Here is a 17,270-nt window from a genome sequence, read left to right as displayed (position 1 = left end):
CTCAGGGCTCCCACTGATTCTATATTATGGTGAATTGTATAATATTATATATTGCAATGTAATAATAGAAATAAAGTGCACAATAAATGTACTCGAATCATCTCAAACCACCCCCACTCATCCCCACCCTGGGTCCGTGGAAAAATTGTCTTCCACGAAACCGATCCCTGGTGCCAAAAAGGCTGGAAACCACTGCTGTATAGGCCACAATAATTTTTATTTTTGTATTTTTAAGTTTGACCTTCTAGAGATGGTGAATGCGTCATTCAGCGTATGTGACAATGCTTATTCATAAGAGAACGACCAAGCCATTTAATAGTATTGACAAAAAAATTAATAGTTAAGAATGTAGAATGTGCTGCTGTAAAGATTTAAGAGCTTATTTGGGAATATGGTTTAATTCTACATTTACCTGTTACAGATTGTTAAATTTTGAAGACATGTTGAAGCAGATACCTTTTCCATACATTTATAAAAACATCAATTGTCTTTAAGTTTGGCTTCTATCACTTTAAAAGAGAGAACTCTTCAGTTCCAATCTCCAAGGAAATCTGGAAGCCACTTAAAGTTCAGTTTTGGAAAATGGAAGTTGAAATAACGGAAATCTCTAAGAGTAGTTTGTAATTTTGAAGCTTTGAAAGTTGACAGAATTATTACTTGAATTATCAAGAACAAAAGGTCGTGGAGGTTTATCTTCCAGGTTTGTCACATTATTTGTTGAACTTTTTTTTTTTTTTCTTTTTTTTGAGATGGAGTTTCGCTCTTGTTTCTCAGGCTGGAGTGCAGTGGCACAATCTCGGCTCTTTGCAACCTCACCTCCTGGGTTCAAGCGATTCTCCTGCTTCAGCCTCCCAAGTAGCTGGGGTTACAGGTGTCCGCCACCACGCCCAGCTAATTTTTTGTATTTTTAGTAGAGAGGGGGTTTCATCATGTTGGCCAGGCTGGTCTTGAACTCTTGACCTCAGGTGATCCACCTGCCTCGGCCTCCCAAAGCTCTGGGATTATAGGTGTGACCCACCTGCCCGGCTTGTTTGTTGAGCTCTTACAGACTACTTTCCATTAATGCAGCAATAATTATTACACTTTTAATGAAGAAAGATTTTGTGGAATCATTTGATAAATTAGCATTTTTGAGCATTCAAATTTATTTGTAAACATAGGTTCAAAAACAACATGCCTAGAATTGTAGACTAATATCAGTAACTAAAAATCAGTTCTCATGTTTGACAATTCCATTCAAGTCTGCTAACAGTCACTGACATTTCTGAGTTTCCGCCCTATTCCGTCATTAAGGTGTCCAGGATTGGTGGTCATTTCTGGTCATTAAGAAATTTTATGCCTAGTCAAGATTCCTGTAAAAATTGTTCTTGCATATATTTGATTTGTTTGTGTAGAAATCTGTTGTCAACAAAGTTGTGTTCTAATGTAGTGAAAAATTTAAATGTATTCTCATAATTTATTTCCTTAAAAAATCTTTAATTTCAGAATTGGTAAATGGTTACTTTTTAGGAAAAACAAACTATGTATACAGAAACTTATAAAGGGTAAAAGACCTTAGCCCAGTGCTATAAATTTCTACCCTATTGTTTCACTCCCGAACTGTTAAGTGTGTATTTTTAAGTATTTTAAAAATACATATATTAATGTAAGTTGTTTCACAAAGAAGAATGCTATAATAGTAGACTTGTAGTCTGTTTAAAGAAAATGATCCGTACTTTCCATAACAGTTTGTACAAATCCTGCCTGATTTTAAAAGGCTGCTTAGCAGTTAATTTTGTGGAATACTTTTTTCTTTTAAAGAAGAAAAGGATGAAAAAACGTTTGAGTTCAGCTTTTCCCTTTTGTTTCTGCCCTCTCACTTGTGCATATAACTGTACATTTGTTTCTTTTCTTTTTTTTGTTTTGTTTTGAGACAGCGCCATGCTCCATCGCCCAGGTTGGAGTGCAGTGGTAAGATCTCAGCTCACTGCAGCCTCTGCCTCCCAGGCTCAAGTGATCCTCCCACCTCAGCCACCCGAGTAGGTGAGACTTCAGGCATGTGTCACCTCCCCGGCTAATTTTTGTATTTTTTTTTTTTTTTTTGTAGAGGCGAGGTTTCGTCATGTTGCCCAGGGTGGTTTTGAATCCCTGGGCTCAAGTGATTCACCTGCCTTGGCCTCGCAAAGTGCTGGGATTACAGGTGTGATCCATTTATTTATTTTCTTCAATTAAGTTTTAATTATTTTAGAGTTCCACTGAACAAAATAATGAGAAACAAAATGCAAACAATATTAATTTGAATGGATCCTTAGGAGTATGTATTCAGGCCATTTGAAAAAATACAGTGTTTTTAAAGTCCTGATATGTCTGATGGTAGTGTTTGTTTTATAGTTTAAGAAAAAATTGGCTTTCTTCTGTTTTGTGATGGAGCCAATTTGGAGTCGTTGCTCATCCAGAAATGAGGTCTCTCGCTGTTTACTAAGATTATCTGTTACATTCTGTTTTACAGTTGTGTAGTGTTTTTCATATAGGTTTATACACAGTTCTTGTCAGGCTTAATACCTTGGAATAACTATATAACTATTTTTGTTGCTTTGGAGAAAGTGATCTTTTTTCCACTGCACTTTTAAACATGTTATTACTGGATATTTAAAAGTATTTAAGCCAGATGTGGTGGCTTATGCCTGTAATCCCAGCACTTTGGGAGACTGAGGTGGGTGGATCACCTGAGGTCAGGAGTTCAAGACCAGTCTGGCCAATGTGGTGAAACCCTGTCTTTACTAAAAATACAAAAGTTAGCCGGGTGTGGTGGTGTGTGCCTGTAGTCCCAGCTGCTTGGGAGGCTGAGGCAGGAGAATTGTTTGAACCTGGAAGATGGAGGTTGCAGTAAGTCGAGATCATGTCACTGGACTTCAGCCTGGGTGACAGAGTGAGACTCCGTCTCAAAAAAACCACAAAAAACAAAGTATTTATTGATAGGAAAATACAGCTACTGCATGCACTGAAATGAGTTTAACGGATTTTTGAGTTTAGTTCTCTTAGATTTTATTTTATATATCATATAATTGTATATTTTGTGTTATATAAAATATAAGTATATTTCATACGTAAAATATTTTACGTGTTAGATACATAAAATTTGTTAGATATAATATGCAAATATACTATATATTTTGTAAGATAATTCTATATATAAACATACAATATACATATATAATATATGTATATACTATACATATATGTATATACTATACATAAATATAATACAATGTATACTATGCATTATATATAGTGAAATATATACTATATAGAATATGCATTATATATAGTAAATATGCATTATATATGGTATTATATAGTAATTAATTGGCAGTATCTTTATGTCTCATGTTTTATGTTTCATTATACGTTTCAGGATCCAGGCTTCCTTACCAGAAATATTAGACACTTGTGCAGTATGCCCCTGTGACTTGTAGTGCTGCCACCCTACCAAAAAAGAACTGACTCCCAGATACTGTTCAGGCTTGTGAGATTAGATACACCCTTCATTTTGCTATTGATGGTGATGATAACAGAGTCATAGCTAGAGCAGTATACTCTATAACATATTGAACTTCACCCAGTTTGTATTGACAGGCGTTGTAAGTTGATGTTATATTTCTCTTTGATGACTAATATTTAAGGATTTCAGCATACTTTAACAAGACAGATGAGAAAATCATTAAGTTCATTGAGAAATTGAAACTTATTAATTGAGAGAGGTTTAATTTACCTGTTTCCAAAAGCAGAATATCTGATATTAGAGTTTAGGGGGCTGAAACATCCAGCTACCAAACTCCAGTCCACCATAATAGAGGAGAGTTTGTAGAATTCTTGGCTTTGATAGGTTTTATGCTAAAGAAATTTGGTCCTTTGTTTCTATACTTCAAACTTTTGTGGGAACAGTTTTTTATGCCCTTCTTTTTTGTTGTTTTAATTTTTATTTTTTAAATTTCAGTAGGTTTTGGGGAACAGGTGGTGTTTGGTTACATGAATAAGTTCTTTAGTGGTGATTTCTGAGATTTTGGTGCACCCATCACCTGAGTCATGTATACTGTACCTAATGTGTAGTCTTTTATCCCTCACCTCACTTTCCACCCTTTCCCCCAAAGTCCATTGTATCATTCTTATGCCTCTGTGTCCTCATAGGTTAGAGCCTAGATTTTATGCCCTGCCTTTTTTTGTTTGTTTGTTTGTTTGAGACGAAGTCTTGCTCTGTTGCCCAGGCTGGAGTGCAGTGATGTGATCTCGACTCACTGCAAATTCCGCCTCCTAGGTTCAAGTGATTCTTCTGCCTCAGCCTCCCCAGTAGCTGGGATTACAGGTGGGTGCCACCACGGCTGGCTAATTTTTGTATTTTTAGTACAGACAGGGTTTTGTTTTGTTGACCAGGCTGATCTTGAACTCCTGACCTCAAGTGATTCACCTGCCGCCGCCTCCCGAAGTGTTGGGATTATAGGTGTGAACCACCACGCCTGGCTTATGCCCTTCTGGATCTCAAAGATTTCATTTATTTTTAGGTATAAGAGAAGGTCTTAAATGTTATGCCTTATGTATGTAACTGCTCCTTTAGGAAAGTAATTAATAACCGCCACTATGCCATGTGCTTTGTTAGGTACTCTCATTTAACAGTTATGGAATTTTATGAGGTGAGCACTATTATTATTCCAATTTTATAGACTAGAAACAGTTTTAGAGAGTAGTTTGGCCAAGATTACGTAGTGGCAGAGTCAGTCAAGACTGTAACTCACTGATCCCTAGATCGAAAATCTACATCACTGTTTATCACTCAGTATCCATTGAATATTTCATTTTCCATAATGTTTTCACATGTTTCTTAGATTTACTGTAGCTTTTTGGTTATTACTATGCCATCATTTTCTCTAGCTTCTTACAATTTTTTTTTTCTTTTGAGTCAGAGTTTCTCTCTGTCACCCAGGCTGAAGCATAGTGACGTGATCTCACCTCACTGCAACCTTGCCTCCCAGGTTCCAGCAATCCTGCCGCCTCAGCCTCCCGAGTAGCTGGAACTACAGGCGCGCGCCACCATGTATGGCTAATTTTTGTATTTTTAGTTGAGATGGGGTTCACCATGTTGGCCAGACTGGTCTCACACTCCTGACCTCAAGTCGTTCCCCCGCCTTGGTCTCCCAAAGTGCTGGGATTGCAAGCATAAAATAAAAATATTTTATAAGACTAATTAACCTTGAAATTTTCCTCTTAGTGGTTTTGTCTGTTAGCTAGTTCTCTACCCTGTGTTTTGAGGTCTTTGTACTTAGAGGCAACAGAGAATTTTAACTTCATTCAGAGCAAGCCTTAGCTGAGATATTAAAATCATGTGAAAGTCTGTCTAAATGTAAGCATGGTTCCATCTTTGCTTCTCAGTTCCTCTTTACCTGTCAGAGGAGATAGTTATCCTAGACAGACCTCCCAAAAGATAACTTTGACTTCCAGAATCTGACAGTTCTATTCTACATTTAACTGTATTTTCATTCCTTTTTATAGCATGAGCAGGAATACCCAGACCAACATGGAATGGAGGATGTCCCTTAATCTCCTCAAATGGATATTCCTTGTGCAGTCCTCTTTTAGCAAGTCATTGTTTCTGTGGATATCTGTTTAAGTTAAGGAGTATAGTGAACGTCTTTGGATTTAAGTTGTTTAACCTCTTCACACTCCATATAAATCATTCTTCCAGTGTCTTTTAAATGCAGCCAAAAGACTGACCAAAGTGACATTGGCAAATAATAGGAAACTTCTCATTATGTCAGCATAGACACATCCAGTAAGGAGATTGCCTGTTCTTCCTTCTCTCTACCTAGAGGGTATCTAGGTTTTACTTTGGATCTGAGAAAAGTAAGGAGAAATTCTGAGCTGCTTAATGCAAAAGTATGAACAGATCTACTGTGTTCTGGTGGATTCCCTCGATGACAGAGAATCTTTGAAAGTGAGGAAATGGGCTGGGCATGGTGGCTCACGCCTATAATCCCAGCACTTTGGGAGGCTGAGGCGGGAGGATCACCTGAGGTCAGGAGTTCGAGACCAGCCTGGCCAACATGGTGAAACCCTGTCTCTACTAAAAATACAAAAAATTAGCTGGGCATGGTGGTACATGCCTGTAATCCTAGCTACTTGGGAGGCTGAGGCAGGAGAATTGGTTGAACCCGGGAGGCGGAAGTTGCATTGAGCCGAGATCGTGCCACTGCACTCCAGCCTGGGCGACAGAGCAAGACTCAGTCTCAAAAAAAAAAAAAAAAGGAAAAAAGTGAGGAAATAGCATGTTAGTTTACACTGTTTTATAATTGAAAGAATTTGCTATTATTTTGGCATCAAATTGAATTTCCCATAAATTTTTGCATAAGTACCATTGTTATAATTGTTTTCGTGTAGGTCCTATGTGTCTCTTGTTTAATTTCATACCAGATATTAAATCTTCTCATTCCTATTGTAAGTAGTATTTTTTTGTTATTTTGTAGTATTTTCTAACTAGCTTCTGTTTGTGTAAAGTCATTGATTTTTGGGGTGTTACTTATTTTTGGTAAATATATAAGTAACTGGCCTGTCTTACTGTTGCCAGTGGTTTTCTACTGTTGAGCTCATTTGTCAGTGTCATCTGCCAGTAATGAAAAAAATTACCTTCTTTTAAATATTTATGCCCATTCTCTTGTTTAAATGACTTTACTAGCCTTTCCAGAACAATGTTTTATAACAGTGAATACCTTTTTTTCTTCCAGATTTTAATGAGAATGCCTAGTGTTTCACTATTTTTTTTTTTTTTTCCGAGACGGAGTCTCGCTCTGTCGCCCAGGCTGGAGTGCAGTGGCGCGATCTCGACTCACTGCAAACTCCGCCTGCCGAGTTTATGCCGTTCTCCTGCCTCAGCCTCCCGAGTAGCTGGAACTACAGGCGCCTGCCACCTCGCCCGGCTAGTTTTTTTGTATTTTTTTTTTTAGTAGAGACGGGGTTTCACCGTTTAGCCAGGATGGTCTCGATCTCCTGACCTCGTGATCCACACATCTTGGCCTCCCAAAGTGCTGGGATTACAGGCTTGAGCCATCGCTCCCGGCCGTGTTTCAGTATTAACCATCAGGTTTTTTTGCTCTGAATTATATATGCCAAACAAACCATGCCTGTGAGCTGAATCCTGCCAGTTTTCTAGTTTGAAGATTTACTTTATAACTTTGAGCCTTGAGACCCTAAGGGACATGAAGAGTGATCTTAATAGACTTTCTGGAAGATGCAACCACTTTCCTATTTAATATTTCCTATGCCCCAAGAAGTAACATGTAGATCAGTTTACCAATAATATACAGGAAAAAGATCTTTTGGCTCCTTACTGTTCTTTTCTATGGTCAGTTTCTCTGTTTTAAGGACCTGATCATCCCCAGTTACATGGTAAACATCTTGTGGCTCCAGAATACCTGAAAAAGGAAATTGGACAATAGTAAATGTTCAAGAAATCTTAGGTATTGTTTTCCTAATTTTATTACTACTATTCTCATTCTGCATATTTTCTTTTCTATCTTAGCTATTGGTGTCACCATATACTTAGTTACCTAAGCTAGAAATATAGCAGTTGTGTTTCCTTCCTTCCTTTTAACCCATTCTTTTTACAGATTAATGCAATTGAAAAAATGCTAATTGAGTGCCTACTATGTGCCAGTCAACTGTTTTCATTGCTGGAGATCTGCCTAGATGAGATTTCCACTTCCTTGGAATTTACATTCTTTTGAGACGCTTTGTGTAACAAGTAGGCTAACAAGATCTTTTCAGTTAGTAGCAAGTACTTTATGAAAGACAGAATATGAATTTGAGTGATGAGGAAGAGAGGGTGATTTTTTAAATGAAGTGTGTTTTAGTTCAGATTCTCTGAGAAGCAGATACCAACATAGGATTAAATATTCTTCTTTTACATATTTATGCCCATTCTGTTGAGTGACTTTACTAGCCTTTCCAGGATAGTGTTTTGTAACAATATGTCTTTTGAATTATTTTGGTGGTAAAATGTACATAACATAAAATTATCATTTTTAAGTTTATAATTTGGCATTAAGTACATTGACATTGTTATGCAACATCTCTATCCATTTTCACAACTTTTTATCTTCCCTGACTGAAACTCTGTAATCACTAAACACTAACTCATTTTCTCCCCCTCCCTCAGGCCCTCACAACCACTATTTTATTTTCTGTCTATGAATTTGATTACTCTGGGTAATTCATATAAGTGGAATCATACAATATTTGTCTTATTGTGTGTTCTTATTTCACTTAGCATAATGTCTTCAAGTTTCATCCATGTTGTAATGCGTCAGGGTTTCTTTTTCAAGGCTGAATACTATTTCATTGCACATGTATATCACATTTGTTTATCTTTTCATCACTTCAGTGGACACTTGGAATGCTTCCACCTTTTGGTTTTTGCAAATAATGCTGTTATGATGCGCCCTCCTCGGCCTCCCAAAGTGCTGGGGTGACAGGTGTGAGGCACTACACCCAGCCAGAAATCAAGTTTATCTTACAGTTTCATAGCAGTTATCCTGAGTATAACTTTCTCCTTTCTACTAGGAAAGGTAGTAAGTTTATCAAGGGTCGCACTCTTCTTTTCATAATTGAGTACATTGTTAGGTTGTGTACTCCTAGCAGAAATCTCTTGAGAAATTTTAGTATGAGCTAATGTACTTAAGGGTCCAGAGTGATACTTTTGAGGGAAAATATGTTTCTTGCTAATGAAATTTTGACTATTTAGAATATGTAACAAAACATTATTGTCTGTATTATCTAGATATGAGTAGTAGTAGTTATAGGTAGCAGAAGAGAATATTCTGTCAGGCGTTTGGTTTCATACACTTACGCTGGCACACAGAAAAAGAAATAAGATAATTAAAAATTTAATGCACACCCCAAGTGATATCCCTGTAGTACAAGTATTATTTTTTTCACTTAATTATATAAAAAAGATAGTTAAATGGTAGACATATTTCTAGTTGATTTTCTGATAATGTCTAAAACTGTTGTAGAAAAATGCCAAGTCATCTATGGCTTTTTTTTTTTTTCTTTTTTCTTTTGAGACGGAATTTCGCTCTTGTTACCCAGGCAGGAGTGCAATGGCATGATCTTAGCTCACTGCAGCCTCTACCTTGCAGGTTCAAGCAATTCTTCTGCCTCAGCCTGCTGAGTAGCTGGGATTACAGGCATGTGCCAACATGCCTGGCTAACTTTGCATTTTTGATAGAGATGTGTTTTTTCCATGTTGGTCAGGCTGGTGTCGAACTCCCAACCTCAGGTGATCTGCCTGTCTCGGTCTCCCAAAGCGCTGGGATTATAGGTGTGAGCCACTGTGCCTGGCCGGCTTTTTAAATTTCTTTTAAAAATCTTGTTTCTTTTTTTTTTTTTTTTTTTTTTTGAGGCGGAGTCTTGCTCTGTCGCCCGGACTGGAGTGCAGTGGCCAGATCTCAGCTCACTGCAAGCTCCGCCTCCCGGGTTTACGCCATTCTCCTGCCTCAGCCTCCCGAGTAGCTGAGACTACAGGCGCCCGCCACCTCGCCCAGCTAGTTTTTATATTTTTAGTAGAGACGGGGTTTCACCGTGTTAGCCAGGATGGTCTCGATCTCCTGACCTCGTGATCCGCCCGTCTCGGCCTCCCAAAGTGCTGGGATTACAGGCTTGAGCCACCGCGCCCGGCCAAAAAAAAATCTTGTTTCTTTAGAGTCATGTAAGCAATCATTACATTTTTATTTACAGTTGAAGCAAGTATTCATATTTATAATTGGTAGTGAAGCATCATACCAATAATAGTGTATCACAGTTTAGAAGTAGAGTTCCTCAGAGTTGTATGGGTAGTCTTAATGGGTTTGTCCTCCTTTTGCTCACATAAACTTGTTCACATAAAATGTGAATCCCAACCCTAAATTTTAGTTTTGAAAGTTAGTATTTTTTTTTAGCTGTTGTATTTTCTTAGTGCAAAGTTTACCAATAGTGGTGTTTTTTACACTAGTATCAGGAGTAATTAGCGTGAAGTCATCATGACATAGTAATAAAATGATTGGATCGATGTACACAAAGAGGGACTAGTATTATGGTTTCACTATTGAAGCAATGTATAACAGCAAGCCATTTATAATGTCACCAAGGAGATATATCTTGTACACATTTGCCTCCTTTGTAAATTAATTAGGTCAGCCAATAATTTTTACAAAAATAAAAGACTAGAATACGATTTTATCAAATAGCAAATCATTGAGAATATTATCTGTTGTTATATTTGCCGCTTTTTAAGTTAAGTGCAATACTTGTGTCTATTTTTGAACTTTCCTCTTCTCAGTTCAAAATACAGCCTGATACAATACAGCGATGGATTTTAGAAAAAAAAAAAATAGTGTGAATTACTCCCTGGGTGGGAACCTCTTAGTTATATGGGATGCTAATTTTGCATTTAATGACTGCATGACATGGTAACTCAGAGAACAGTTACAGGTCTACAAACACACACCACAGCATACACCAAACCACCCCTCCTTGCTCCCCTCTGCTCTTTTCTCATTGGACAGACTAAATTGACCAAAAATCAGAGCAGATTTAATCATAAAGAGTTGATTGCGTTGTTTTGGCTTTGGGACATGAAATGATGGAAAAGAAATTGGGTTTAGTTAATTGTGCTATGAATCGCTTCTTTGTAAATTAATGTACATGACTCCATGTTCTTAGAATTTGTCTGGTTTTTGGCAAATTTTCGTTGCCTCTCATGATCTCCATTATCAACATGAGGACTTAGTAATTATGGATGAGGAGTCTAATTTTTAAATCTGCAGCCAGTAAAGACTCTAAGATCTCCTCCTCTGAAATCCACCAGAACATAACTCTGACATGGATTTCTGGAAGAACCCCAGCTGTTTCCAAGATACATCATGAGACTTCTGTTGCTGGTGGAGTCTATATAGTTATCTGATGCCCAGAAATCTTGATACTTTTCCTCTTGACTTTTTCACTTTTTTTTTAACCTCTTGACTTTCTGGCAGGAGTTTTATTGGGATATAATTTCATTGGATTTTTAGTATATTCACAGAGTTGCATAGCTGGCACCACAATCAATTGTAGAACATTTTCAGTTCACTAAAAAGAAAAGAAATTCTATACCTTTTTTTTTTCCTCTGGGAGACAGAGTCTTGCTCTGTCGCCCGGGCTGGAGTGCAATGGCGCGATCTCGGCTCTCTGCAACCTCTGCCTCCTGGATTCAAGCGATTCTCCTGCTTCAGCCTCCTGAGTAGCTGGAATTACAGGTGCCTGCCACCATGCCTGGCTGATTTTTGTATTTTTAGTTGGGACAGGGATTCACCATGTTGGTCAGGCTGGTCTCAAACTCCTGACCTCAGGTGATCCACCTCAGCCTCCCAAAGTGCTGGGATTACAGGCGCGAGCCACTGCACCCGGCCCACCGTTTTTTTTTTTTTTTTGAGACGAAGTTTCACTCTTGTTGCTCAGGCTGGAGTGCATTGGTGCGATATTGGCTCACTGCAACCTCTGCCTCCCTGGTTCAAGCAATTCTCCTGTCTTAGCCTCCTGAGTAGCTGGGATTACAGGTGCACAGCACCACACCTGGCTAATTTTTTGTATTTTTAGTAGAGACAAGGTTTCACCATGTTGGCCAGGCTGGTCTTGAACAGCTGACCTCAGGTGATCTGCCCACCTTGGCCTCCCAAAGTGTAGGGATTACAGGTGTGAGCCAGCGTGCCTGGCCAGAAACTCCATACTTTTTGGCCATTATAGTCGAATCTTCCTATCATCCCCAGCCCTAGGTACCCACATTCTATCTCTGTAGTTTTGCCTATTTCAGACATTCCATATAAAGGGAATCTTACATTATGTTATCTTTTTGACTGGTTTCTTTTGCTTAGCATATTGTTTATCCGTGTTGTAGCTTGAATCAGTATGTAGTCCCTGCCCCCATCCAAGGGGAAATCATTCTGAGACCCCCAGGGGATGCCTGAAACCATATAGTGTTTTTTTTTCATACACCTGCATGCCTATGATAAAGTTTAGTTTATAAATTAGGCAGAATAAGAGACTAACAACAACAATAACATAGCACAATTCTAACAGTATACTGTAATAAAACTTACATGAATGTGGTCTCTCTCTCATACTGTGAGTAACTGAAGCTGTGGAAAGTTAAACTGGATAGTGATAGTGAGGGACTACCATACTTCATTTCTTTCTGTTGCTGAGTAATAATCTTTCGTATGGATTTATTTATTCATCAGTTGATTGGCTTTTGTGTTCCCACTTTTTGGCTGTTATGACTAATGTTGCTGTTTATAAGTTTTTTTATGAATATATGTTTTCATTTCTATTGGGTACATACCTAGGAGTGGAAATGCTAGGTCATACAGCAATTCTGTGTTTAATTTTTTTTTTTTCCTTGAGACAGAGTCTTGCTCTGTTGCCCAAGCTGGACTGCAGCAGTGCAGTCGCGGCTCACTGTAACCTCTGCCTCCCAGGTTCAAGCGATTCTCATGCCTCAGCCTCCCAAGTAGCTGGGATTATAGTCATGCGCAACTAGACTGGCTAATTTTTGTATTTTTAGTAGAAATGGGGTTTTGCCATGTTGGCCAGGCAGGTCTTGAACTCCTGGCCTCCAGTGATCCATCCGCCTTGGCCTCCCAAGTGGTGGGATTACAGATATGAGCCACCATGCCCAGCCTGTATTTAATTTTTGAGGATCTGCTAGACTGCTTCCCAAAGTAGCTTGTACCATTTTACATTTTCATCAGCAATGTATGAGGGTTCCAATTTTTTTCTTTTTTTTGCATCCTCTCTAACACTTATTACCTGTCTTCTTTATTATAGCCATCCTATTTGACCCCGTTCAACTCTTAGATCACATGTACCTGTGTTTTGTCATTGTGACTTCTGTTTTCTTGCCTTTAATTAAAATGATCCTTGTCTGACTGGCTGCCTTCTGTAATTTGCTCATTGCCATGCTCATGTTCACTCATCTTTGTGTTCCTGGTTTATCACTGATCCTGCTGAACTACAGATAGGGCTTGATGGCTGATCTTGGATACAGCACTGCCTGTGCTTGTAAGTGGTTTTGATAGCTTTTTGTAGGAATAGGCCATTCTATGCCTTAATTATTGTCATTTGTTCTGATAATAAAGTTGTATACTACAGTAACATGGGAGACCTGTGAGATTATATATTTCTGTAACCCATTTGTAGAGAGGGAAAATACTTGCTTACAAAACCGCTGTTTTACTCGCTTTTTAGGAACTGGTTTAAAAATGTATTTTATGGGCAAAACAAATCTATGGTTTCAGAAGTTAGAATAGTGGTTAACAACTCGGTGGGTTGTAGTAATGGGAAGAGGATTTCTAGGGTGCTGGTTATGTTGTTTCTCTATCTGTTTGCCAGTTACATAGAGGTGTTCATTTTGTTAGTGTTCATTGATCTATAAACTTAGAATATATGTGTATGCTATACTTAATAAAAACTTGTTAAAAATATGTTAACAGTGTTTACTCATATTTTGCACCAGTAAAGCTCTTCATTTGTCACAGGAACTGCCTTTCTGATGAATATGTTTCATTTTGTCATGATATTTACTAATTTTAAGTTATTTTCATATGTACATTGCATTGATGTAAATGCTTTAAATTCAAATCTCCTTTTGGCAGCTTGTAATTTAAGATGTTGAATGATTTAGATAGATTAGCTGTACAAAGTTTGATTTTATATTCTGCTATACTGTTTATTTAACTGAATAATCTTCAGCAGCCCACAGTCTTGGCTGTAATCTGTATCTAAAACTGAAATGCAGTAGTTGTGCCTACTGTCAGGAGAATTCAGATTCTCATTAGAGAATTAAGATTCTCATTAGAGAATTAATAGAATGGCGTGAAGGAAAAAAACATAGAAAAGAGAAGCTTATATTCATTAGCTCATTATTAATAGTATCAATCTAATGTAACCATTTAGATGTACAGAAATATTTAATAACCACTTAAAAATGTCATACCAGGAGTAAAACATGTTGAGTAGTCTTTTGAATTCGAATCTTTTTATCTATATTTCACTGAAATAGGTTTGAAGTAATTGTTTGATTTGGCCAAATATGTTATGTTGCTAAAGGTAGTAAGATATGCAACAAGATCAGTTTTTGGTTAATAGAAGTTTTTAAGTAGGTTTATGCTCTATATTTACTGTATTTCTGAAAATTGGGTGCATGAGTAGAGTGACCAGAGAAAAATGTTTTATAAGAACAGTAAAATAATTCATAATAGACATTTTGCGTACTGATGAGGAAAAGACAGTTCTGCCTTTACAAGGGATCTTCTTGGTGGAATTTGAGAACTCTTCAGTGAAATAGTATAATAAAACACATTAAAATTCTTTTAACTATCTAATTTTGTCTTCTAGGCTTTCCTTAAAGTTTCCCATGTCTCAATGGACTCCTGAATATAACGAGCTCTACACCTTAAAAGTGGATATGAAGAGTGAGATTCCTTCTGATGCACCAAAGACACAGGAGAGTCTGAAAGGGATCCTTTTGCATCCAGAGCCCATTGGGGCAGCCAAAAGTTTTCCTGCAGGAGTTGAGATGATTAATAGTAAAGTGGGGAATGAATTCTCTCACCTTTGTGATGATTCTCAAAAACAAGAGAAGGACATGAATGGTAACCAACAAGAACAAGAAAAAAGTGTCGTTGTGAGGAAAAAACGCAAAAGCCAGCAGGCTGGCCCTTCGTATGTGCAGAATTGTGTTAAAGAAAACCAGGGAATATTAGGACTGAGGCAACACCTAGGAACACCAAGTGATGAAGATAATGATTCCTCTTTTAGTGATTGTCTTTCTTCTCCTTCATCTAGTCTGCATTTTGGAGATTCTGATACTGTGACTTCAGATGAGGATAAAGAAGTCTCTGTAAGACATTCCCAGACCATTTTGAGTGCTAAAAGTAGAAGCCATAGTGCACGGTCTCATAAGTGGCCTCGGACTGAGACAGAATCTGTATCAGGATTGTTAATGAAAAGACCTTGTTTACATAGCAGTTCATTACGGAGACTTCCATGCAGAAAGAGATTTGTAAAAAATAATTCCTCACAGAGGACACAGAAACAAAAAGAGAGGATATTAATGCAGAGGAAGAAACGAGAAGTGTTAGCGCGAAGAAAATATGCCTTGCTACCTAGTTCTAGTAGTTCCAGTGAGAATGACCTCAGCAGCGAATCCTCTTCTAGCTCATCAACTGAAGGAGAAGAAGATTTGTTTGTTTCTGCCAGTGAAAACCACCAAAACAATCCAACTGTTCCCTCAGGTAAAAATGTTTAAGCTGAGTAAAACATGGAACCGATTGCGTTGTATATGTGCTTAATTTTTTGTTTGTGTCTTACTGATTTTATTTAAAGTTACTATCAGGCTCTATTAACTTTTATTTTTAAGCTGTATAAATTACCAATTGCAGTATTAAACCGTGACTCCAATGCTAAGATAAAAACTAAAAAAATTTCTAGTGACAAAAATAAGTCAGAGTTTTTTGGGGAAATAGCCATTTATTCCTTTTTTTTTTTTTTTTTTTTCTGAAACAGAGTCTCACTCTGTCCCTCAGGCTGGTGCGCAGTGGCGCAATCTCGGCTCACTGCAACCTCCGCCTCCCGGGTTCAAGCAATTCTCTTGTCTCAGCCTCCCAGGTAGCCAGGATTACAGGCATCCACCACCATGCCCAGCTAATTTTTGTATTTTTAGTAGAGACAGGGTTTCACCATGTTGGCCAAGCTAGTCTTGAACTCCTGACCTCAAATTATCTGCCTGCCTTGGCCTCCCAAAATGATGGGACTAGAAACATGAGCCACCACACCTGGCCTCATTTATTACATTTTATACATACTAGATTAGATTTTATATGTGTTCTTAATTTATGGTACATGTTTTTTTCTTGTGTTTCTTTAATATGCTTGACTTTTATTAATACTTTTTCAGCTGCCTGTATAATGGATTCAACCATAGTAAGAACAGTTCTAGTAACTAAAAGAGACTGGTTAATATTATTTTTTCTTTTTTTTTTGAGTCAGCATCTGGCTTTGTTGCTCAGGCTGGAGTACGGTGATGCAGTCTTGGTTCACTGCAGCCTTCACCTCCTGGGCTCAAGCCATCCTCCTACCTCAGCCTCTCAAGTAGCTGGGACTATAGGCACACACCACCACACCTGGCTTATTTTTGTATTTTTTGTAGAGATGGGTTTTGTCAAGTTGCTCAGGCTGGTCTTGAACTGCTTAGCTCAGGCAATCCACCTGCGTTGGCCTCTCAATATTTTTTCTTTAAGTGCTGTATTCTTGTTGTTTGCTGTTACCATGTTCTTTATAGCTGAAAAATAATTTCAAGTATTTGAGTAGTAACTTTTATTCTAATACTAGAACCCAGAGACTTTTAGTCCTGACAGTGCATACAATACATCAATTAAAATTGGATAGGGAGTATTTCCTGTCAGTGCTATAGCGCATATGTGCTCTTGCTCATGCGCACCGACACTCTCACACACACACACACAGTAAATGTGATATGTAAGTAGAATAAGTTTATTTGCAGACAGTCCTGAAATGTATGTTCCATATATACAGACCATCCTAAGATAATGCATCACTTTTACAGTTGTGATTTAAAGGGAGCTGTTGAAGTGAGCATTGAAGAGCTGTCTGAACTGAGGGAAAAGATTAATTTCTTGTGAAATGAGGGAATAGGGCAGTGGGCTTAGGGAGAGCTTTCTAAAGGGTTAGCTATGTCATGGTTTCTAATACTAACATAAGCTTTCTCAGTTTTACCTTATGTCTTGCCTGTTAAGGTCAGGGCTTGCTAGTCTACTTTTGGATGTGCCATTTCTCCTTCTCTTCTTATTTATGAGTCCCTTCCTTTTCCACGAATTTCTTTCCTTTTTCATTTTCATTTTTCTATTTTTGCCAGAACCCTAAAACCAGTAACCTTGTTCTTAATCTTAGGCTTGGCCATGTTCAGATCAGTTTTAACCTACACAAATACTTTTTTGAGAAGAGTTCATTTTGATCGTGTACACCCAACTGAGAAGAGTGTAGAATAACCATTCCCAGAGGTTTCCTGAAAATAAGGGAAATGAGGGGTTGTCTTGCTTAATTGTCACTTTTTTCTCAGGTGGTCAGAATGTGCATGTACTGGTTTTGGGAGTGAGAACAGCAGAGCTCAATGAGTGCTTGAAGTTAGTGAGACAGGATGGTTGATGTGGAGC

At 37.9% G+C, this 17,270-nt stretch overlaps 1 protein-coding gene across 10 annotated transcripts in view; it reads left to right on the top strand.

The window, feature by feature from the left end:
* RNF111 (ring finger protein 111) overlaps positions 1–17,270 on the top strand; it is a 113,205-nt gene that overhangs the window by 29,666 nt on the left and 66,269 nt on the right. For all 10 annotated transcript variants that reach the window (XM_023228609.2, XM_023228614.1, XM_023228613.2 and 7 more), the window contains exon 2: positions 14,434–15,332. In XM_023228609.2, coding sequence (XP_023084377.1) covers positions 14,453–15,332 — 880 coding nt within the window. In that variant the 5' untranslated portion in view covers positions 14,434–14,452. The remainder of the gene's footprint in view (positions 1–14,433; positions 15,333–17,270) is intronic.

Source organism: Piliocolobus tephrosceles, chromosome 6 (assembly GCF_002776525.5).
Source record: "Piliocolobus tephrosceles isolate RC106 chromosome 6, ASM277652v3, whole genome shotgun sequence".
Lineage (NCBI taxonomy): Eukaryota > Metazoa > Chordata > Mammalia > Primates > Cercopithecidae > Piliocolobus > Piliocolobus tephrosceles.
The sequence above is the reverse complement of the archived record's forward strand: the minus strand, read 5'-3'. Positions and strand labels throughout refer to the sequence as shown.